Source organism: Hypomesus nipponensis, chromosome 10 (assembly GCF_054491055.1).
Source record: "Hypomesus nipponensis isolate SF chromosome 10, ASM5449105v1, whole genome shotgun sequence".
Lineage (NCBI taxonomy): Eukaryota > Metazoa > Chordata > Actinopteri > Osmeriformes > Osmeridae > Hypomesus > Hypomesus nipponensis.
The window spans coordinates 15,517,606-15,542,439 of record NC_140370.1 but is presented as its reverse complement, the minus strand read 5'-3'; the positions used below and the strand labels follow the sequence as shown (position 1 = coordinate 15,542,439).

At 50.4% G+C, this 24,834-nt stretch overlaps 1 protein-coding gene across 1 annotated transcript in view; it reads right to left on the bottom strand.

Annotated features, from left to right (window-relative positions):
- Positions 1–4,928: 4,928 nt before the first annotated feature.
- LOC146271965 (zinc finger E-box-binding homeobox 1-like) overlaps positions 4,929–24,834 on the bottom strand; it is a 44,726-nt gene continuing 24,820 nt past the window's right edge. The window contains exons 2-8 of the mRNA XM_084707647.1: positions 20,650–20,805; positions 13,523–13,678; positions 12,881–13,083; positions 11,199–11,304; positions 8,716–10,499; positions 7,068–7,269; positions 4,929–6,640 (exon numbers count right to left, since the gene is read on the bottom strand). Of these exons, the coding sequence (XP_084563773.1) occupies positions 4,929–6,640; positions 7,068–7,269; positions 8,716–10,499; positions 11,199–11,304; positions 12,881–13,083; positions 13,523–13,678; positions 20,650–20,805 (4,319 nt within the window). The remainder of the gene's footprint in view (positions 6,641–7,067; positions 7,270–8,715; positions 10,500–11,198; positions 11,305–12,880; positions 13,084–13,522; positions 13,679–20,649; positions 20,806–24,834) is intronic.

Sequence of the window (24,834 nt, the reverse complement as noted above, 5' to 3'; positions counted from 1 at the left end):
AATAACATCAAGATCCACAAGGGCCTTTATTTCAAGCCAAGAAGTGAAGCGCTTTAATCTTCACAAGAAGTGAAGTGCTTTGTGCTTTAGGGCGTGGCCTGTAGCGACACCTATTGGTAATGGTGGGCCATTTGTGGTGTGGTAGTTACTCTTGGCCTATACTATCAATGTTTCAGGATGTTTTTAACTTTTTACCATTGCATACAAAATCGGAAATGCAATACCAACAAGATCCACATGGGCTTTTGTTAAAGTGTTGTTGTTACTCTTGGCCTTTACTATCAATGTTTCAGGATTTGGAGAACTTTTTACCATGGCAAACAAAATCTGAAATGCAATACCATCAAGATCCACATGGCCTTTGCAAAAGACCAAGGAACACTCTCCTGAAATGTTGCGTGTGCGTCTTGCCAAGCCCGCGCGTGTGTCAAGGGAAGACCTATGGGTAATAGTGGGCCATTTGTGGTGTGGTAGTTACTCTTGGTCTATACTATCAATGTTTCAGGATTTTTATAACTTTTTACCATTGTATACAAAATCGGAAAAGCAATACCAACAAGATCCACATGGGCTTTTTGTTAAAGTGTTTCTTTGCCTATACTATCTATGTTTCAGGATTTTGAGACCTTTTTACCATTGCATACAAAATCGGAAATGCAATACCATCAAGAGCCACATGGGCCTTTTTTTCAAGCCAATAAGTGAAGGGAGGGGGCTTGGTGAGCCTATCCATTCCAGAAAGCCTTGTATATTTGTGCTTTTTGGCGTGGCCTGTAGCGCCACCTATGGGTAATGGTGGGCCATTTGTGGTGTGGTAGTTACTCTTGGTCTATACTATCAATGTTTCAGGATTTTTATAACTTTTTACCATTGCATACAAAATCGGAAATGCAATACCAACAAGATCCACATGGGCTTTTGTTAAAGTGTTTCTCGGCCTACACTATCAATGTTTCAGGATTTGAGACCTTTTTACCATTGCATACAAAATCGGAAATGCAATACCATCAAGAGCCACATGGGCCTTTGCTAAAGACCAAGGAATCAGTGGGGGCTTGGTCAGCCCACACTCTCCTGAAATGTTGCGTGTGCATCTTGGCCGCGCGTGTGTCAAGGGAAGGCTGAGTGTGTGTGAGATTTTGGAGCACGCGCGGGGAGGAGCAGGGGAGACATTCATTGGAAATTTGCCTAGAAATTAGCCAAGCAAGCATGTTTCAAATATTCACCAAAAATCGACCTTTCATCTTACAGTCAACTTTTTCACAGATTTGTGTTATGAACATTCTCAAGAGTCTTCATATGAACTTGTGATTGAATCAGAGTATCAGTTTTTGACTGGCTGATGTGTAAAGCATTATTTTAGCGTTAGCGATAAGTTCAATTTGCTTTATATCAATCATTTTTTGAGATATGAATTTGCTTTTGCACATGGTAACATGTTGTAGTGTCTTCCTCCGATCTACCAAGTTTAGTGTTGATATCTCAAAGATTTGCTGAGACATGACTTCACATCCTGTTTGGCGGCTTTTCTGATGAATTTGATTGGCTGTACCGGACAGACGGTTATGAGGATCAAAATTCCTTCGATAACTTTTGTGAGGCTTGGTCTGAAGATCATCTCTGGTGATTTTGAAGAAGATATGACAAAAATTGTAGGAGGAGTAGGCTTTCAAAGGTTTTTGATAAAACCGGAAATGGCGGGAAATCTATATAACCGGAAATTAACGCCATGGTGTGCGTTGAACTCGGCTTGATCCAGGGAATCCAATGGTACCTCATTTTTGAGTCATACGGTTCAAAAGTTGCGTGTGTAAACACAAGTCCAACTTTGACCCATTGGTGGCGCTAGAGTGGTCTAATGGGAGACATGAAACTTGGTGTAGGTATAGAAGAAACTGTCCTTAATGAGTGTGCCAAATTTCACAAAAAGTTGTCGATGGGGTCTAGGGGCTGCCATTGACTCCCATGGTACAAGAATTATAAATAATAAAACCACCAATAACAATAGGTTTCCTCCTTACGGAGGAATCCTAACAAAATAGTTTAATAATAAACCGTCATTCTTCCGCTACTACAAAGTATAGTCTCGTCCGCGTTGCCGGACAACGGAGTCGAACGTCCGCACATGGCGGCCATCTTACTACAGTCAACTCCGCTTCGCGTCGTGCCTAAATACTCCCCTTACCTGTTCTAAAATCAGCGCAGGCTAAACCACGGCCTCTTGGGGCTAATTGCTTAAATATATATATATATATATATATATATATATATATATATATTCGTAAAGAAGAAGAGCAAAAAACGACATTCCAATTACAACTAACCGCTATTTTCACACCTTCAAGACCATTTTATCTCATGAATCAAAGCCTGTTGATGTTGTGTTACTACGTCCGATGTTAAACAGAAAACTCCACCATCTCTCTCTTTTCATGTACTTTATTATGGTGGGGAGTCATAAAAAATGGAGCAAAACGGAAATAAAAATGGTACAAAATAACAACAGTGGGTCTAACAGGGATGTAAAAAAATGTAACATTTGACATAACAGTACAATATAACAAGTTGGCACATAACAGAAAGGGGCATGAGATCTAAATTGGCTTTGAAATGGGTGAGGGGGGGGGGGGGGTCGAGGTCGCATCTTTATAACAAGGTCGATCCTTCATCACAACAGCAAGGATTCATGCTTTTAAATCACATTTTCAGTAGCTTCATAACAATGTGAGGACAGGCCTGACAAACCTTATGAGGGATGCAACACCAGCACTTTCTGTTTCTTTACGGTTATCTTTTTTTTTCTTCAACAGAACTTATGCTTTACATAATACTTTTATGTTTAAAAAAACAAAACAAAAAATAACATGTCCCAGAGCTTCACGATCTTGTTCTGGATTAGTTTTCTTCAAATCAGTTTTCATACTAAAATATATTATTGTATCAATTCAAACTACAGTATTGTACACTACAATGTGTAATAAATAACCATAAAGAAAAATATAAAAATAAGACACATAAATATAAAAAAGTCCTCTAAAAACTAAACAGATACGCTTTATCAATGAAAAGGAGTTCTAATACTGCCATTGCTGAAAACATACACAGGACACACAACAAAAAAAAACTTACCAAACTGATAAAACTATCTTGTAACACTGTTAGGTAAAATCAACTGAAATCCTTCATAAAATTGCCACCAAATTCACAAACGTTTGTTTCCTGAAGTGCGGGTTAGCTTGTCACCTTTATCATCACCACAAGTGCACTCGTACAACAAACTGCTGACTGTTCCAACGCAGGAATAGCAACTCTTCAATCCAAGTTTGTCTTGGAACCACCACACACTGAACGCATCTGACACTTGGCCTGTTCTCAGGGTGGAGAGGAACAGGGCAAGTAAACAAACATTAGTCAATACAGGGCCTTGCACAGAGGAAAGGATTGGCTACGACGGTGAATCGGAAAGAAAAACACGTCAATGGCACTTACAGCTCACAGGTCGTTGCATAAGGCTGGAGGCTTCGAGGTGGGGTGGGGAGGTAGGGGTGGGGAGGGGAGGTAGGGGTGGGGAGGGGAGGTAGGGGTGGCGGGAGGGGGAATGAGGTACAACCCCAAACACAGGGTTCTACACAAACCCAACAAAGGAAAACCTTAAGGAACCGTGCACGGATCTGTAAGGCTCCGTAAGGACTTTTTTGTCTGAAGGACCCAATTAGACCTCTGAAAAGATCCTTAATAGAGCTGAAAAAGGGTTACCATTTTTTCGAACAAGGTTCTTCGATGGTTAAGAAGGGTTCTCTAAGTCCCCTCCATTTCTCCTGCTGTCGTTCCATAACACTGATCCTTGATCAAGAACAAAGTTGATCAAATGAAAAAGCACGCTGTCCAAGAAACACCAGGGAAGAACACGACTCGATTCACGAGTCCATATCAATACATCATCCATCCTACGCCCAAAACAATTCTGTGGTATTAAAAAAAATTACAAACTATCACATTTTTGTATGGATTTACAACTGAAGTGGATTTGGAACATTCCCTGCCATAGACTTCATGTGTACGATACGCTAATGATTAAAACGTCTTTCCTACAGCCATCCTAGAATCCTCTCGTATCTATACTAGGGAGTGTCTATGGGCGCAGTAACAGTGGCTACGGGGACTCGAGCATAAAGCGTCGGTTAGAATGCTGGCTGGCTTAAGAAGTTGTGTCCCCAACGTCTTTTTACCTGATAGGACAAGTTTGGTTATGGCGTCTGAAGCCACACACCCTCTCCCCTCCTCCGTCCCCACGAGAATACTTCATTTATCTTCTTTAAGGCTGACAAAGAAAACCGAAAGGATGAGAAAATATATGCTAGGCTAGCACATGCTAACATAAGTAACGTAGCTAAGGTGAACACCATAATACTGAAAGGGCAGGTGACACAGAGGGATTGTTGTATCCGTAGGTAAACCAGGAATACTGTAGTGCAGAGGGTGGTTTTGTTCGTAAAACTCAATAAAATACTGATTTAGCAAACTTCATTGGCAATAGAAAGGTATAGAAATCTCATCTGTACAGGTTAAACAGTTAAAACATGGAGCGACAAAATTAGTAACACTGACTGAAGAAAAGAAAAATGACCAAGGATTTCTCTTTTTAAAACGCTTTGTTTTTTTTCTTCATCTTCCTTTTGAAATCTTCGATATAAACAGTTTTCTAACACTGATATTCTTTACACAAGAAAAAAAAAATCATGTATTTTTTTCTAGTTCAGGCACACCTGGGTTGTACACAGTAGTGGACCGAGACTCAGCGAGCATGGCTGCCATTTTTCTTTTTGACACAAGGTGTTTGTCTTGTCTTTTTCGACACTACGGACTTCCGTTTTGTAACAATACTTCAAACTGTACTTCATGTACTTGAAACAAACTGTCCTCTTCCTTCATTCAGAGCTTGTTTTTACTTCCTTTGAGGTCATGGGAGCGATCTCCAATCCCTCCTTCGCACTGTCGTCCACGCGGTCTTCTTTGTCGTCGGTTTCCATAGCATCTTCGGTTGTTACAGTTTCCTTCTCTTCCCCCTCCTCTTCCTCTTTCCTCTCAGACTCTTGACCTGATGGTGCACACTCATCTGTTGCCATAGCGTCCTCAAATGCTATGGTTTCCTTCTCTTCCGTGACCCCCTCTTCTGTTGCCATAGCGTCCTCTGTTGCTGTGGTTTCCTTATCTTCTGTGACCCCCTCTTCTGTTGCCATAGTGTCCTCTGTTGCTATGGTTTCCTTCTCTTCCGTGAGCTCCTCCTCTGTAGCCATAGTGTCCTCGGTTGCTATGGTTTCCTTCTCTTCCGTGACCCCCTCATCTGTTTCCACAGCGTCCTCTGTTGCTATGGTTTCCTTCTCTTCCTTGACCCCCTCATCTGTTGCCACAGCGTCCTTGGTTGCTATGGTTTCCTTCTCTTCCTTGACCCCCTCATCTGTTGCCACAGCGTCCTTGGTTGCTATGGTTTCCTTCTCTTCCTTGACCCCCTCATCTGTTGCCACAGCGTCCTTGGTTGCCATGGTTTCCTTCTCTTCCGTGACCCCCTCATCTGTTGCCACAGCGTCCTCTGTTGCTATGGTTTTCTTCTCTTCCGTGACCCCCTCATCTGTTGCCACAGCGTCCTCTGTTGCTATGGTTTTCTTCTCTTCCGTGACCCCCTCATCTGTTGCCACAGCGTCCTCGGTTGCTATGGTTTCCTTCTCTTCCGTGACCCCCTCATCTGTTGCCAAAGCGTCCTCGGTTGCTATGGTTTCCTTCTCTTCTGTGACCCCCTCATCTGTTGCCACAGCGTCCTCTGTTGCTATGGATTCCTTCTGTTCCGTGACCCCCTCATCTGTTGCCACAGCGTCCTCTGTTGCTATGGTTTCCTTCTGTTCCGTGACCCCCTCATCTGTTGGCACAGCGTCCTCGGTTTCCATGGTTTCCTCCTCCTCGTCCTCCTCGTCACCCAGCTGGACCTCCACCACCTCGTCTTCAAACACCACATCATCTCTCCCCTCCTCCTCCGCTTCTCCCTCCTCCGCATCCTCACCTGTCCTCTCACCCCCCTCCTCCTCTTCATCTCTCCTCTCCTCCTCCTCTTCTCCCCCCTCACCTTCCTCTCCCTCCACCCTCTCCTCTCCCTCCACCCTCTCCTCTCCCTCCACCTCTCTCCCGACCGCCTCGTCCTCAAACTCCCCCTCGTAGATCTCACACTCCCCGTCGTCCCCCACCTGCACCACCCTGATGTCATCTACACTCACAGCCTCCATCCCCTCATCCTCATCTTCCTCCTCCTCCTCCTCCTCTTCGCTCTCCCTCTCGTCAGAGTCCAGCTGGGAGGGAGGGGAGGTGGCCCTGCTGTCTGACTGCTCCCCCGGGGGAAGGGGACTTTCAGTGCCCCCCGGACCCCCGTCCCGGCCCCCGGGCCCCCCGGTTCGGCCCCCGGGCCCGTCCTTCTTGCAGTAGGAGTAGCGGTGGTTCATGTGCTGGGAATACGAGCCGGAGTGGGAGAAGCGTTTGCCACACTTGTCGCACTGGTAGGGTTTCTCCCCAGAGTGGAGACGGGTGTGTTCTATCAGGTGGTGCTTGTGTTTGAAGGCCTTCCTGCAGATACCACACTCATGGGGGCGCATTCCTGCAATGAGAGAGGGGGGGGGGGGGGGGAGGGTGGGGGGAGGAGGGTGGGGGGGGGGGAGGGGGGGGGGAGGGGGGGGGAGGGAGGGAGGGGGGAGGGGGGGGGGGGGGGAGGGGAGGGGAGGGGAGGGGGGGGGAGGGGGGAGGAGGGTGGGGGGGAGGGGGGAGGAGGGGAGGGGGGGAGGGGGTGGGGGGAGGGGGGGAGCAGGGTGCGAGGGGGTCAGTATTTGGCTTCAAGTGAGATTCATATTTTAGTTGAAAACTTTGGTCTTTGATAGCCGTTTTTTTGTATTAACTTCTAGATAGTCCTCGTGTCATGAAAGCATTTAGGACCCTACCAAACCTAACCTCAACCAAAAACAACCCAACAATGCTCAACACGTCGGCCATCTTGTAAGTGTCCCCTTCTCCTGGTCGGCCTGCAGTACCTGTGTGCTCGTATTTGTGTCTCAGCAGTGAGCTGCTCTTCTGGAAGATCTTGTCACACAGGTCACAGAAGTACATGCCGGTCTCCAGGCGCCTGAGCTTCTTCTGAGGGGGCGAAGAGTCGGAGTCTGTCTGCTCCTCCTGCGTTACCGCCGCCGCCGCCGCCGCCGGGCCATCTGAGCCGCTGTCCTGCTTCTTCTCTGTCTGCACACACACACACACACACACACACACACACACACACCAGAGATGAATTTTATGTATATTAATTTATTTTTCTTGATCTTTTATTTAGATACAGTGGAAATATTTTATTAACAGAGTCAGACTGCATCACGTTGAAACTAAACATATAGAATTGAACTGGCAGCTTGCTGTGTTCATTGTTGGTTGGTATAAGCACTGCCTTAAAGTGAAAATGAAATGAAAGTTCACTTATGGGCCATAGGCTGTAAATACCTCATAAATATTAATAAGTAGTGATCCCGTTCACTTTAATTATGGCCAGTGTACGTATGGAGCATGACATCTGCATGACCCATGGTGGTATTAACTTACATTTACATTTAGTCATTTAGCAGATGCTCTTATCCAGAGCGACTTACAGTAAGTACAGGGACATTCTCCCCGAGGCAAGTAGGGTGAAGTGCCTTGCCAAAGGACACAACGTATTTTGGCACGGCCGGGAATCACATTTCTCCCCTACCCTCTCCCCCCTCCCCTCCCCTCACCCCCCTCACCTCTCCCCTCTCCCCTCTCCCCCCTGCCCCCCACTCTCCCCTCCTCCCCTCACCCCCTCACCTCTCCCCACTCTCCCCCCTCCCCTCACCCCCACTCTCCCCCCTCCCCTCACCCCCACTCTCCCCCCCCACTCTCTCCCCTCACCCCCCTCACATCTCCCCCCCCACTCCCCCCCTCACCTCTCCCCCTCCCCTCACCCCTCACCCCTCCCCCCCCCCACCCCCCTCCCCTTTCCCCACTTCCCCCCCACTCCCCCCCCCTCCTCCCTCTCCTCCTCCCTGGCCTCCCTGCAGGAAGCTGGCCGCTCTGCATTCCTCAGTGCTCTCACAGAATGTATGGCAGATACAGTAACCGAGCGTGTGTGTGTGTCAGTGTGTGTGTGTGTGTATGAGGGAGTGTGTGTCAGTGTGTGTGTGTATGAGGGAGTGTGTGTCAGTGTGTGTGTGTGTATGAGGGAGTGTGTGTCAGTGTGTGTGGGTGTGTGTATGAGGGAGTGTGTGTCAGTGTGTGTGTGTGTGTGTCAGTGTGGAAAAGAGAACGTGGGAATGTTAGACATTCTATGACCCATGAAGACCCCTCCCCCTCCCAGGAGGCTTTGTGTCTCACGGTGCCCTGTGTCCGCAGTTACCTTTAAAATGCTGTTTTAACTTCAACACGCTGGTTTATTTATGAACCCCAATGGGAATAAAATATGAACTTGCCGTTGCATTAATAAATCCGCTTTTACCGGTATATGAAACCTGCAACTTCTCCATCTGCTCTACCACTGAATTGTATCCAGTGACAAGCGATATATCTATACCTCCTTCCACAACTTTGTAAATCATCCAACTTTACTTTACCCAAACGTACAGTATGTCATTTAGAAACAACCCAATAAAAGACCCCAAAAACTGAAAGGTCACAAACCTGGCAACCGTTGAGGATAACAGTCTTGGCCCCGGTGTTGCTGCCGGCAGCAGTGGTGTAAGTGTAGGTGAGCTGGGGGATGAGGATGGCGCGCTTGGTGGTGGTGGTGATGGCGCGCAGGCATGGCACTGAGCCGCCCTGGCTGGTGATGGCCACCAGGGTCGGGAGCTGAGCGGCCACGAGGTTGACTGGGCTGGCGGTGGCGGCGGCGGGAGACTGTGATGTGACGTAGACGGTGCCTCCGCCTCCGCCCCCTCCCTGCTCCTTCCTCAGGCAGGTGAGGTTGAGGGGCTGCTCCTGGGGCTTAGGGGGGGTTTTCCGAGGATCTGGCGCCCCTCCGCCCGTGCTCTTGGGGAGGGAGAGGTCCAGAGGCTCGGCTTGGGCCTCGTCGCCCTCCGAGTCGTCCTCTGTCTTCACGATGACCAGCCCGCCGGAGGATAGGTTTAGTGGTGAGGGGGCGGGATCAGAGGCGGAGCCCGAGGGGGAGGCGGCGGGGCTGGAGGCAGCGACGCCGCGATCGGAAGGCGAGTCCTGGGCGGGCGTCTCGGAGCCGTCTCCGGCGGGTTCGGCGGCGTTGAGGTCGGAGGCTCGGGAACCGTCGGAGGTCGGGGCGGCGGGCGTTCCCATGGTGATGGGCCCGCTCTTCATCTTCTGGAACCACTTCCTCACCACGTCCGCCGGGAGGTTGACCGAGGCGGCGATCTTGGCGAGCTCTTCCTCCGAGGGGTCGGCGTTGGAGGCAAAGTACGCTTTGAGGAGCGACAGGAGGTCCTTCAGAGGGGGTTTCCCTGGGGCCAGGCCCCCCTCCTCCAGGAGAGAGGCGATGGAAGGGTCCGGAAGGACGTCTGAACTCCCATTGGCCGGCTTGGAGTGGAGTGCGTGCAGTGCGTCCAGACCGGTAGGGCAGTCGTCACACAGTAAACAGGAAGTGGCGGTCTTCTTCTTCTCTTCGGGAGTCTTGGCCGCTGCCTCCTTCTCTTCCGCCTTTGTTCCGGCCTCCTTATCTGACTCCGAGTCGGGCTCGGTCTTGACGATTCTGAGGTCGTGAGGCAGTTTCTCCACCTTGGAGGCCGGGGCCTCCGGAGGCGGGGGTTGCGCCTCCTTCTTCTTCAGAGGCTGGGGCAGCGTGGGGGCGGGCCCGGGGTTGAGGCTGTAGTTGATGATGATCTTGGTGTTGCCGTCCTGGTCCACAAAGGCAGGCAGGCTGATGGTAGAGATGACCTGCTGCTGCTGGCTCTGCTGGACTACAACTCCCTGCTTCCCCTGCGCCACCACGCCGTTGGCAGTGCCCAGCACCTGCCGCAGCACGTTCCCATCCATGGCCACCTTCAGCACGTTCTGTAGGTCGCTCAGGTTGATGCTGATGGGCGACATCAGACCCATGGTGGGCACCACCACCGCCTGGACCACCCCCGGGGCCACGGCCGGAGCCACGCCCAGCCCCGCCCCCGCCGGCACCACCCCGTTAGCGCCCGCGGCGACGGCGTGAGGGGCCGCGCTGGGCTTCAGCTCGTAGTCGGCCGGTTCAGACTTGATCTGGTTGAGGGGCAGCTGCTCCTGGAGGGGCTTGCCCTCCGCCTTGTCCCTCAGGAGGCCGCGGCCCGCGGGCGGGGCGGGGCCGGAGGGGGGGGGCTGGGAGGGCGGCAGGGCGGGCTTGATGGTGGGCCGGCTAACGCCGTTGGTTGCCACGGCACCCACGCACTTCTTGCTGCTGATGTGGGAGGAGTAGGAGCCGGAGTGGGAGAAACGCTTCTTACAGCTGGGGCACTCGTACGGCTTCTCTCCTGAGGAGGGAGGGAGCGAGGGAGGGAAGGAGGGATGGAAGGAGTGAGAGAGGGAGTGAGAGAGAGAGAGAGAAAGAGAGAGAGAGAGAGAGAGAGAGAGAGAGAGAGAGAGAGAGAGAGAGAGAGAGAGAGAGGGAGAGAGGGAGAGAGAGAGAGAGAGAGAGAGAGAGAGAGAGAGAGAGAGAGAGAGAGAGAGAGAGAGAGAGAGAGAGGGAGAGGGAGAGGCAGGAAGGAAGGAAAATTTCAATAAAAGCTGATTGGACCAATGAAAGGATCGGTTGAAAAGCCAGCAGGATTAACCAGCTGGCTTGTTGCGGAGCCCTTCAGATATCAAGCTTTTCATGATGATGCATTTACATAAAAACAAAACGATGGCACACTGAACTGTAGCTTGAGACTGGATAATAACTGTAATCACAAATGTATTATTACAGCGTCTAATCACTGTTAAATAGGAGAACACTAATAAATATCTGCCTGAGCACTGACGCATGACTGCGAGACAACTGTGGACCGTGTGTGTGTGTGTGTCTGTTTATAAGTGTGTGTGTGGGTATAAGTGTGTACATGACTGAATGTGTGTGAGTGAGAAAGTGAGTGTGTGTGTGTGAGAGAGTGTAAGTGAATGTGTGCGTCTGTGAGAAAACGTGTGTGTGTGTGTGTGTGTGTAAGGATGGCAGGGGCGACCATCTTGCTCACCACTGTGGATGCGCAGGTGCTCCTTGAGGTGGTGTTTGTATTTGAAGGCCTTGGCACACTCCGTACATTTGAACTTCCTGTTTCCTCCCGTCGGGGTCACGTGACGCTGCGAAACAGGAAGTTTAGACATAAGATGAAGCCACCTCATTCTGACAGGTGAACTCTATCTAAAACTGTTCTACAGTTGTGTTTCAATCAACACGTCTTTTTGTCTGGTGCAGAACAAGGAGACTCAGCCCTTAAACCTGAAACAGATGAGAAATCCCCTCGAATTAAGTGACAGTTTAGATGAGGAAGGCATAATCAGTTATTGTAAACGATGCAAAAAATACGAATCATGATTTGTTACGCTACTACATTGTCTGTCATCACTGTCAAAACAAGTTAAAAAGATGCTGGAACAGGACCAACGTGCTCGGGTAAAGGTAAACAAATATTTTGTCATAATTTTGCTTCATATCCCAGTCCCATCGACAACCGAGTTAGTCATGTTGTCATCGTTCAGCCAGGCCAGGAGAAGCGTTCTGACAGAGTCAGCAAGCACAGATGAAGCCAGCAGTCCATCACGACAGAGTGACAAATCGGAACGCGTTCTCGAAATCCATAACATGATTTATTCATCAGGGTCCACCTCCCCAGGTAACTCTATCAAACTAATGGACATCCTTAGGAGAACAGCCCCCACCACTCTGAATATCTGCAAGGCAGGCCGGCAGCCAATTAGGTACTAGGAGGAGCAAGGGAGTTGGGGGAGGGTGAGGGAGAAGAGAGGAGAGGAGGGGATGAGGAGAGGAGGGGAGGGGATGTGGAGAGGAGAGGAGGGGATGAGGAGAGGAGGGGATGTGGAGAGGAGAGGAGGGGATGAGGAGAGGAGAGGAGGGGATGAAGAGAGGAGGGGATGTGGAGAGGAGAGGAGGGGATGAGGAGAGGAGGGGAGGGGATGTGGAGAGGAGAAGAGGGGGTGAGGAGAGGAGGGGAGGGGATGAGGAGAGGAGAGGAGGGGATGAGGAGAGGAGGGGATGTGGAGAGGAGAGGAGGGGATGAGGAGAGGAGAGGAGGGGATGAGGAGAGGAGGGGAGGGGATGTGGAGAGGAGAAGAGGGGGTGAGGAGAGGAGGGGAGGGGATGAGGAGAGGAGAGGAGGGGATGAGGAGAGGAGGGGATGTGGAGAGGAGAGGAGGGGATGAGGAGAGGAGGGGAGGGGATGAGGAGAGGAGGGGAGGGGATGAGGAGAGGAGAGGAGGGGATGTGGAGAGGAGAGGAGGGGATGAGGAGAGGAGAGGAGGGGATGAGGAGAGGAGGGGAGGGGATGAGGAGAGGAGAGGAGGGGATGTGGAGAGGAGAAGAGGGGATGAGGAGAGGAGAGGAGGGGATGAGGAGAGGAGGGGATGAGGAGAGGAGGGGAGGGGATGAGGAGAGGAGGGGATGTGGAGAGGAGAAGAGGGGATGAGGAGAGGAGAGGAGGGGATGAAGAGAGGAGGGGATGTGGAGAGGAGAAGAGGGGGTGAGGAGAGGAGGGGAGGGGATGAGGAGAGGAGAAGAGGGGGTGAGGAGAGGAGAAGAGGGGGTGAGGAGAGGAGAGGAGGGGATGTGGAGAGGAGAAGAGGGGGTGAGGAGAGGAGAGGAGGGGATGTGGAGAGGAGAAGAGGGGGTGAGGAGAGGAGAGGAGGGGAGCCTCTGTACCTGTTCCCTCCCGGTCTTGTGCACAGCCATGTGGCGGTCTAGCTGGGTGCGGTACTCGAAGGTGTAGCTGCACTGGGAGCAGCTGAAGTTATCGTCACTCTTCTCGTGCCGGAGCTTGATGTGGTCTTTGAGCGCCGCGTGGCGTTTGTAGCCTCGCAGGCAGTAGGGGCAGGTGTGGAGCTGGGGGAAGACATCTGGGGTCCCTGGAGGAGAGGAGGAAGGAGGGGGGGGGGGTGGGGAGGCAGAGGGGTAGAAAGAGAAGAGGGAGGAGGGAGAGAGAGATGAACAATTTTAAAACCATCTGTCACTGACAGCTCCATCCCTACACTTCCTGGTCCTCTCTGGATGACACCTTTGTGTGTGTGTGTGAGGTGTGTGTGTGTGTGTGAGGTAGGTAGGTGTGTGTGAGGTGTGTGTGTGTGAGGTGTGTGTGTGTGTGTGTGTGAGAGGTGTGTATGAGGTGTGTGTGTGTGTGTGAGTGTGAGGTGTGTGTGTGTGTGTGTGTGAGGTGTGTGTGTGTGTGTGAGGTAGGTAGGTGTGTGTGAGGTGTGTGTGTGTGAGGTGTGTGTGTGTGTGAGAGGTGTGTATGAGGTGTGTGTGTGTGTGTGAGGTAGGTGTGTGTGAGTGACTTCATCCTCGTACCATTCTCGTCCGGCGTGCTCTGTTGGTGGTCGTCCTCTGGGGCTTCTGGGTAAATGACGGGCGTGTCACCCTGCTGTAGGATCTCCTTCACCAGGGCATCCTTACCCCCCTCCTCCTCCTCCTCCTCGTCCTCCGACACACACTCCTCCTTCACCGCTACACACACACACACACACACACACACACGCAAAGTGTTAGTCACTTCAGAAAGCGTCATAATTTGAACCATGGCTCGTTAGACCAACAGTGACAAAAATGTAGTCAAAAGTCAGATTCACCCACAGCGCCTCAACACAGAGCTGATGGGATTCTGCTGGTGTTGTGTTCTGGGTTCTGTCACCACTGCAGAAACACGACTACCCCACTGCTTGTGTGATACATGTAATGTGATAGATGACAGCTAGGGGGCAACACAGGGCCTGACCGCAACAAGCTTCCATCTATCAACTACTGCGTGATTCTCTCTTTCTCTCTCTCTCTCTCTCTCTCTCTCTCTCTCTCTCTCTCTCTCTCTCTCTCTCTCTCTCTCTCTCTCTCTCTCACAATCTCTCCCTCACCCCCCCCTTCTCTCTCTCTCTCTCTCTCTCACAATCTCTCCCTCACCCCCCCTTCTCTCTCTCTCTCTCTCTCTCTCACAATCTCTCCCTCTCCCCCCCCTCTCTCTCTCTCTCTCTCTCTCTCTCTCTCTTGCTCGCCCCCCACATCGTTATGTTCCAGCATCATGTCCTCTGCCCAGGCTGCTCTGATGTTTGTCCGCCCTGCAGTCTGTGAGGCTGTCTGTGATCATGAGAGGACGCAGAACCACAGGTCACCACAGCCTGACCCCAGGTCAGCGGGACCTCAGACTGCAGTTAGCGGTCGTCAAGACGACCCACGGTGCTAAGCTGTTACCTGGCTCTGTCAATTACACAGACTCCTGTCTCTCTCTCATCCTGTCTCTCTCTCTCATCCCGTCTCTCTCTCATCCTGCCTATCACACTCTCGTTTCCCCTCTCTCTCCTCTCTCTCCTTTGGTCTCTCTCCTCTCTCTCCTGTCTCTCTCTCCTCTCTCTCCTTTGGTCTCTCTCCCTCTCTCCTGTCTGTCTCTCTTCTCTGTATCATGTCTATCTCTTCTTCGGTCTGTCTCTACTCTCTCTCTCTCTCCATCGTTCTCTCTCTCCTCTCTCTCCTCTGGCCTGTCTCTCCTCTCTCTCCTGTCTCTCTCCTCTCTCTCCTTTGGTCTCTCTCCCTCTCTCCTGTCTGTCTCTCTTCTCTGTATCATGTCTATCTCTTCTTCGGTCTGTCTCTCCTCTCTCTCTCCATCGTTCTCTCTCTCCTCTCTCTCCTCTGGTCTGTCTCTCCTCTCTCTCCTGTCTCTCTCTCTCCTCTCTCTCCTTCGGTCTCTCTCTCCTGTCTCTCTGTCCCAACACAGATAACAGACTCTCCTAGAGTCATCCAGTCAGGGCAGATAGACATGCAGCGGCCGGCCAGCAGCACATAGCTGGAAAAATAGAAAGAAAGTGGCACACACACTGTATGTTACTTATTTCAGTTCCTCTTTATTCAACCAAGTAAAAAAAACAACCGACTGAGGCTAAGCGCCTGTCTATCTATCAGCTACTGAACGATTCATCTCTCTCTGCCCCTTTCTTTCTCTCTCTATTTTCTTTCTATCACTCATTTCTATCACTCACTCATTTTCTTTCTATCACTCACCACACACTTTCTCTCCATTACTCACCCCCTCTCTCTCTCTATCACTCACCCCCTCTCTCTCTCTATCACTCACCCCCTCTCTCTCTATCACTCACCCCCTCTCTCTCTCTATCACTCAGTCCCCCTCTCTCACTCGCTCTCTCCTCCCCCATCTCCCTCATGCTCTCTAAAACGCTCTCTCTCTCTCACTCTCTGGTGTTGTGTGGCTGGCCAGGCGGGGCTGTGTGGAGGGAGCGTGTGATTGGCTGAGCCCAGAGAGCACATGCCTCTGCTAAGCCTTCCTTTCTTCACTCTTCTTTCCTTCCTTCTTCTTTCTTCTCCAATCAACCTTTATCACCACAGGAAAAGACGCACTGCTTTCCAAAGCCCGCGTGAGGCAGTCCAAACCAGCACTGAGCCATGACAAACACTGAAAGAGTCCTTTCATGGGAATTCAGAGTGACAAAAGAATGAATATAATATAACGTTAATATATGACGTTGGCTCTATAAAAATTCAAAAACTCAACTGACCCACTAAAAAAGGGAGAGAGAAGTCGAGGATTAGACACTCCGACCTAAAGTGGCTGACATAATACTTAATCTTTCGTTTCGCCCTGAAAAGGAGTCTTACGTTGGCCACCGAGCTAGCGGCGCAGGCTAACGGAACACTTTGGCAGCTGAAGAGTTGCCATGGGGATTAAGCGCTTTAAAGGGTGGCAGGACCTGTGCCAGCATGCCCCGCCCCTTCCTGCTGTGGTGGGAGAGGGACAGGTGCACTCTGGGAGTGCAGCTAGAGCCAGGGGGGGAGGGGGATGGGAAGGGGGTTGGGAGGGAGGGAGGGAGGGAGGGCGGGCAGAGCTCTGCAAAAGCTCCAGTTTTAATACTGGGTCTTTTCTACTTCCCATGACCTCATCCTCAAACATTCTCCAGCACACTCATCGTTTTCCCCTCTCTCTCCCTCTCCCTCTCCCTCTCCCACCCCCTCCCTCTCCCTCCCTCCCCCTCTCCTTCCCTCCCCCTCCCCCTCCCTCCCTCCCTCCCTCCCCCTCTCCCTCCCCCTCCCCCTCTCCCTCCCTCCCTCCCCCTCCCCCTCCCTCCCTCCCCCTCCCCCTCCCTCTGATTGGCTGTAGCGTTCCTCAGGTGATGGGATCTGATCCTCACCACCACAGAGAGCCAGCAGCAGCTCAATATCAGGAGAGAAGAAAAACAGGAAATCACAAGTTCACACACACACACACACACACACTCACAGAAACACACATAGGTGCACACTCACAGAAGCACACACATACACACACACACTCACTGAAGCACACACATCCATGAGCACGCTCAGTCGAACACACACACACAAACTCTGCCGGGGCATGTCACACACACACACAGTCCAAGTGGATTTACAAGGTGCTCCAGATGGATGGAGACTGCAAAGGGCCACCTCACTGCCAAAGGAGAGCCAATCTCACAGAAACACTACTTTATCACAGAAACACTACTTTATCACAGAAACACTACTTTATCACAGAAACACTACTTTATCTCTGCTAACTCGGCTATCTCATGGCACACACACTTACACACACACACACACACACACTCACAAACACACACCTGTCCCTGTAACAACAGAGTAAGGCTGAGCTTGTTTTCAAGCAGTGAATGGAGTGAGAGTTAGTCAGTGGTTCCCTATGGTGACTGACAGTTATCTACAGTACAGGTCTGTATGATAGACAAATCTATAGTACAAGTCTGTGTGTGATGGACTGAGTGTGTATGTGTGTGTGTGATGGACTGAGTGTGTATGTGTGTGTGTGATGGACTGAGTGTGTATGTGTGTGTGTGATGGACTGAGTGTGTATGTGTGTGTGTGATGGACTAAGTGTGTGAGCTGTGAGCTGGAGATGATGGATAGGCTGGGTTCAGGTAGAGCAGAGAGGGCTATTACTGAAGGCCTTCACCTAGAGAGAACACACACACTTTTACACACACGCACACTTCCACATAAGAACCGACACGCGCATGTGCGTGTGTGACAGAGATTTAACAGCTTCCTGCTACATCTAAAGTGACCCCTGACCCCATCACGTCCTGTGTGCTGAACACACACTCCCATGCGCTCTGAAGGAATGATCTGGACACCATCTCTGTGTCAAACACACACTCACACACACAAGTATACTTATACTAGCAAATGATAACACGCACAAACCTATTCACCGACAAACAATACTAAACGTATCACTTAATTTGCTATGCTTCATGAAAAAGTTTTGATGAATATTCTCCGACACACAAAGAAGCGACGGGAGACCCTGGCTGATCTCTCAACAACGTCAGCAGCTGATAAAAACACTCACACTCCAACTCTAATTGACTGGAACTGGTAAACACAGAAGTGAGGGAGAGAGCTTACAGAGACACAGTCGATCGAGAGAGAGAGAGAGAGAGAGAGAGAGAGAGAGAGAGAGAGAGAGAGAGAGAGAGAGAGAGAAGAAAGATAACTGAGAGAGTTTGAGTATTGTGTGTACTCTCTAAGAGGCCCCTGTAATAAAAGGAGAGGCTGGGTCTGGGTGTGGGGGCTGGGGGCTGGGTGTGGGGGCTGGGGGCTGGGTGTGGGGGCTGGGTCTGGGGGCTGGGACTGGGGGCTGGGGGCTGGGGCTGGGGCCCTACCCGCTCTGGAATACAGCTAGAGGAAGACTCCAACAGATTGTATTTTACATTGTTTAGTTCTTAGAATTAGTAAGACTATAGTCTTTTTTATTTATTTAAGATCCGTATATGTTTATTATGTGCACCTTCCAGCCAGAGTAAATTCTGTGTCTGTGTAAACTTATATGGCGAATAAACAAAATTCTGATTCTGAAACACCCCTGAGGGCTTCAGTCATGCCTCAGATGGAGAGACAGAGAGGTGGTGAGAGTGGGAAGGGGGGCGTAGGTATTAATACACTGCCCACCACCTAAATGTTCACCCACTACCACAGAAGAAGAAACCTGGCCTACATCCAGCTGACCCTGCATCCTGTCTGCAGTGTGACTCTCTCCGGCTGCAGGATAAACACAGACATCTGGACAGACCCAGTCGCACAGCTCCATAGGCTGCTGTAGGCCAGCCAGCCAACTGGGGTTTCATTTCCTAATTATCCTTGCAGCAGAGGAACTAACATTGTGCATCAGCAGTATAAACATACACAGTGTTTGCTTAGGCAGCGGTTTTAAAGGGCAGAGGGTCGCAGAGAGGTCAGGTATGACAAGCTCAAAAAGGAGGTGGCTGGAGGATTCTGGGTAATGGAGGCTGTAACAGAATTGACACGTACTAACTATGCAATCCCAGAGGAGTCTCTAAATGTCAGTTGAAAAGTTCACCGTCAATGCTCTTTAAGGGAGAATAATGACAATGAGGCACAATTAACGCTGCAAATCATTTCAAATTTAAGGACGCCCATTCACTACCAGCTTAGTGCTGCTGTATGTAGAGAGATGTGAGAGAATTATTACAAGTTTGATAGAGAGAGTGAGAGTATAAGAGAGAATTATGCGTTTATGCTTGCGTGCCTGCACGAACACACACACACACACGTGTATGCCTGTGTGTGTGTGTGTGTATGTGTGTGAGTGAGTGCATCCTGTGTGTGTGTGTGTGTGTGTCTCTGTAACTGGAGAAAAACATCTGGCAGTTTTGGCCCTTGGACTGAGGTCTAAAGAGAGAGGAAGAGAAAGAGAGAGGGGGGGGAGAGGGGGGTTGAGAGATACCGTCTTTAATTTATCATCTCTACGTGACCATCACTTTCTTTTCTCTCCCTCTCTCCCTCTCTCCCTCCCTCTCTCTACCTCTCTCCCTCTCTCCCTCTTTCCCTCCCTCCCTCCCTCCCTCCCTCCCTCCCTCCCTCCCTCCCTCCCTCCCTCCCTCCCTCCCTCCCTCCCTCCCTCCCTCCCTCCCTCCCTCCCTCTCCCCCTCTCTCCTCCCCCTCCCTCCCCCTCCCTCCCTCTCTCCCTCCCTCCTTCTACCTCTCCCTCCCTCCCTCTCCCTTTCTCTCTAATGCACCCCATCAAAGAACCACGAGGCGCCAACACGCTCTAACTGAAATCAAGACAGTAATGGAGATCCCCAGGAACAGGTGGAAAGATTAGACACACAACTGGTAGCGCACACGCAACGTTTTTCAACACTCAGCCCATTGTGTTGTCACTGGATTAGCCGACAGAAAGCTAACTAGCGCGGTAGCTGCATAGCTAACTAGTGTGGGATGTGATGAGTCTGTGTGAAGCTGAGACAGCTAAAATGTCCCATCATGTGAGTGTGTGTGTGTACGAGTGTGTGGATGTGTGTGTCTGTGTGCGTGAGTGTACAAGTTTGTGTGTGTGTCGTGTGCATTCTTGATTTGAAGAGCATGCACTTTAACATATCAGCGTTTTGCTCTGGGTATGAGTTTGTAAATAAGCTGGCAGCAGGAGTCAGCGCTATATGCTTCAACCCATCGTCCTGTGACATATTCAGATCACCTAGAGGAGGTGAGAGAGAGAGAGAGAGAGAGAGAGAGAGAGAGAGAGAGAGGAAGAGAGAAACCGAACGAATGAGAGAAACTGAGGGAGAAAGGCGGAGAAAGAAAGTGAGAAAGGGAGAGAGAAAGATAGAGAGAGAGAGAGAGATACAGATGGAGGGAGACATAAGGAGAAAGAAGGAGGGAGAGAGAAAGAGAGAGACGGGAGGGTGGAGTGAGAGAAAGACTGCACTGTACACATGGCTAACTGCATTTAAATGATCCATTAAATTACCAGCAACAGTCAAGCTGAGATGCATTCTTCAACTCTACAACACTTCCACACAGACTGCAGCAACAGGGACGGCTACAGACATAGTGTGGGAGAGACTCCAAACACCAGCAAACGATCTAACACAGCTGAGGAGAATCTAGTTACTAGCCCGTGTGATGCCGAGGAGATGACAGCAGCTTCCGCAGTGTAGCGCTCCCTTACTGCCAGTGTTAGCCATACCCTAGCATAACTAGGCTAGCATTATACCTTAGCTAGCATCACACACTAGGTGGTACCATAGCCTAGCATACCTAGGCTAGCATTATACCTTAGCTAGCATCACACACTAGGTGGTACCATAACCTAGCTAGCAGCATACACTAGGTGGTACCATAACTTAGCTAGCATCACACACTAGGTGGTACCATAACCTAGCTAGCATCACACATTAAGTGGTCCCATAACCTAGCTAGCATCATACACTAAGTGGTACCATAACCTAGGTAGCATTATACATTAGCTAGCATCATACACTAGGTGGTACCTTAACCTACCTAGCATTATAACTTGGCTATCATTACACCCTAGCTAGCACAATACCCTAAGTAGCACCATACCCTTAGCTAACACCATACAATACCCTAAGTAGCATTGTACCCTAGCTGGCACAGTGCCAGTCCGGCCTGGTGACCCTCACCTCCATTCCACGTGCCGTTGTGGTCTAATACTGCGCTGGCACTGGCGTCCTCGGGGGCGGGGCCTTCCCCATCAGGGAGGCTGTCCTCCTCCACGATGTGCAGCTTGTCCTCGTCGTCAGAGTCTGAGCTGGCCTCCACATTGTTGAAGTTTGTCACTGTGGAGACGGAGAGAGAGGGAGAAAGGGGGAGAGAGAGGGAGAGAGAGAGGGAGAGGGGGAGAGAAGGAGAGAGAGAGAGAGAGAGAGAGAGAGAGGGGGGAGAGAGAGATGGAGAGAGAGAGAGGGAGAGAGAGAGAGAGGGGGGGGGGGAGAGAGAGATGGAGAGAGAGAGAGGGAGGGAGAGAGATTGAGAGACAATGTGAGTGAGAAAGAGAGAGATGCCCAATTAGAGTGGGATATATAAATAACAGATACAGATATTCTGTTTAAAGAAAATCATTCGATCAGAGAGACTGGATGTTCTTGTGCAAGCCTTTTTACAGACAGTAAACACAACCAAAACCTTCCAGCAACTTGAGCACAAAAAAAAAAAAAAAAAACACTAAAAGCAGCATTTAAAACCGAATGTATCCACAGTTTAAGCTCAACCTTCAAATCGTGTCTGTAAACACGTTTTAGGATCCGGATGTTTCCAGTAAAACCGTTATCTCCTTCGGTGTAATTCCCCTAAGAGGGCAATCTCTACGAGCTCTCCCTCCAGTGTTTATACTGCACCGCTGGCAGAGAAGAGACAGGTGGGTCAAAGCTACACAGCACAATGTAACTTGAATTAGCCTTCGCATGCACACAATGACGTTCTATCACCACGCCAGGAGCTAGACAGGTCCTGCTGGGGCCGGTCTATCACCTGCTATGAAGGGGACACGACAAAATACCGGGAATCCATTCTCTAATCCATTATTAAATTACCTCAGATCATTAGGGGAATAAATAGCTTTCGCTAATGCTGGGTTGAAACAGCAGCACACACAATGCTGTTTGGCACAATGCTCGCCATGTCACACACACACACACACACACACAGACACACACACACACACAGACACACACACACACAGACACACACACACAGAAAGCCACAGATTCACCATGAGATCATCCTTGCCGAGCCACACAGAGACAGGGTGGTGCCCTACCCAGACAGCCACCAGGGACGCCAGCTCTAATGGAGACCTAGCTGCTTCTACAGTTACTGAGGGAGAGAGAGAGCTAGAGAGAGAACAGTGGGAGATCGAGAGACCCCAAGAATAGAGGGAGAGAGAGAAAGAGAGACAGACAGAATAGAGGGAGAGACTGATTCAGAGAGAGAGAGAGAAAGAGAGATATTAGAGGGAGGGCTCGAGAGACCCCTAGAGAGATGCATCCATGCATGTCTTGTCCACTCTCAATCAGTGCTGAGGTACACGTGTGTGTGTGTGTGTGTGTGTTTCAGTGCGAACAGTGTACACATCTCTAATTACATGCAAAGCCATAAGAGAAGCTGGGGTATTGATTTAAAGAGGGACGACACAAATGTCACATGCTAGAATCTCAACAACGCAACAGTGCTGCAGCCCTGTCCTGCTATGTACACAAGGCTGACTGGCTTCAGGGCTGCCATCTGTCCCATCCAACTCTAAAGGAAGTGTGTGTGTGTGTGTGTGTGTGTGTGTGTTTGTGTATGTGTGCATTCACACCCAGGTATAATTCAAGAACATTCCAGCACATTCAGTCATTGGCAGGGTTGTTAACAAAACCAGAAAATGATTCTCTTCTCTGAAGCAAACAGATAGTCACTCTCTCATTGAACGGGTGGCATGATTCAGAAAATGTGACACACGCGTTTCGAAAACACACACCCCCACAACCGGGTCTAGTGGAGAGAGAGGTACTGGTTTCCATGGTGAGGGAGACAGGCATGGTTGAAGACCAACCAAGATGATCCTGAATCTGTCTTCAAACTGACCGCCTGTGGGCCTATACTGATGTACCTACACTACCATCAGTCAGATAGCGTATTCACACACACACACACACACTCAGATTAGGTAGTGAAACAGCAGGAGAAACGAAACACACCCTTCCTTCCTTTCCTGTAGAAGAGCCATTTGTCTGGGAGAGGGCGCTGAAACGGGACAACCCGCAGTCATGAGGAGAAATAATCAGTTGTTCATCAGGCCAGGAGAGGAGGGTCCATCCATTTCACCCTGCTGCACTCACAGTCTCTGGGGGAACTCACTTTTAATGAGAGAGTCTGAAAAATAGACCTCCCGAGATCTTGAATGAACTCCCTTTGTGTCTGTGTCTGTGTCTGTTGTATGTGAGGGTGCAGTAGTTATCATTTAAAAGGCATATTATGGGGGTTGGGGAGGTATGTATTGCTTGCTTGCTAGCATGTGGAGTTAACTAATGGTGGGCAAAGGCTAGCTAGATAGCTGCTGGGTTGTGCTAGCATGTGGCGCTAACTCATGAGGGGGCTAACGCTAGCTAGCTGGCTAACGGTTGGGTTGGGCTGGCATGTGGCGATAGCTATTGAGATTGAGAGGTACAGTGAATGCTAGTTAGCGGCTGGGTTGGTTCACAGGTGACAGGTGCAGCTTCCTCTGTGGTTATGGGCTTGTTCTACTCTGCTACACTCTCATTTGGCAGTCGCACATCACCATGCACACAAATAGTACTCTGGGCATTGCTGTTACTGGTACTGTCACAGTAGAGGGGTGTTTAAAAAGTTTACTCCCACACCCACACCCTAAACACATGCAACAATTGACACACACACACACACATACACACACACACACACACACGCACATGCACACACACAGCAGATGGTGCAGAGCTGATGCAGGGTTTTCTGCATACACGCCAGACAATCATGTCATCACAGCCAGAGCAACACAGCATTGGCTGGATCAATGACATGCTGGATCGATGTGGAGTGTGTGTGTGAATGAGTGTGTGAGTGAGTGAGTGAGTGCGTGCAAGTAAGCGTGTGAGTGAGCAAAATAGCCTACATGATCAGACCGGAGGCAATTAAAAAACAAAAGCACTCTAATAGATGAAAACTTGGTTGGATCCACACCCCTTCTCCTCTGTCACAAGGCCAGACCACAGATAATAGTTCACATGGGCTGCCTGCGTATTCTGTCAAACAATGCAGCCTCGTCCTAAGCAGCCAAGAAAATATACAAAATATGAAGTGAGGCCAAGAGACTAGTGAGGCCAAGAGACTAGTGAGGCCAAGAGACTAGTAAGGCCAAGAGACTAGCGAGGCCAAGAGACTATTAAAAACAGTGTGCAAAGGCTAGGCGACCAACTCAGACGCAATTCACTAACAGACAGACAGGGGGCAACATGAAGCTGACTCCTATGAACGGAAACAAAAGACGCACACTGTCTCTCCTTCTACATGCAGACACACCAGCACACACACACAAACACACACACCAGCACACACACACACCAGCACACACACACACACACACACACCAGCACACACACACACCAGCACACACACACACACACAAGTATTTATAGAGGAACCAGCTCCTTGTGTGACCTAGCCACATCATCACAAAGCACCAGCTGAACTGTTAATCCTGTCTGGAGCACTGACAGGAAGAGGAGGAGAAGAAGAGAGGGAGGAGGAGAAGGGAGGAAGAGAAGAGGAGAAGGAGGGAGGAAGAGGAGGAGAAGGAGGGAGGAAGAGAAGAAGAGAGGAAGAGGAGGAGAAGGAGGGAGGAAGAGAAGAAGAGGAGAAGGAGGGAGGAAGAGAAGAAGAGAGGAAGAGGAGGAGAAGGAGGGAGGAAGAGAAGAGGAGAAGGAGGGAGGAAGAGGAGGAGAAGGAAGGAGGAAGAGAAGAAGAGAAGGAGGGAGGAAGAGGAGGAGAAGGAGGGAGGAAGAGGAGGAGAAGGAGGGAGGAAGAGAAGAGGAGGAGGGAGGAAGAGGAGGAGAAGGAGGGAGGAAGAGAAGAGAGGGAGGAGGAGGAGAAGGAGGAGAAGGAGGGAGGAAGAGGAGAAGGAGGGAGGAAGAGGAGGAGAAGGAGGGAGGAAGAGAAGAGAGGGAGGAGGAGGAGGAGGAGGAGGAGGAGGAGGAGGAGGAGGAGGAGGAGGAGGAGGAGGAGGAGGAGGGAGGAAGAGAAGAGAGGGAGTCTAGACAAACGTGCATTCCTCCCCTCACACAGCCGGCCTGTCTGTTTGATTGAGC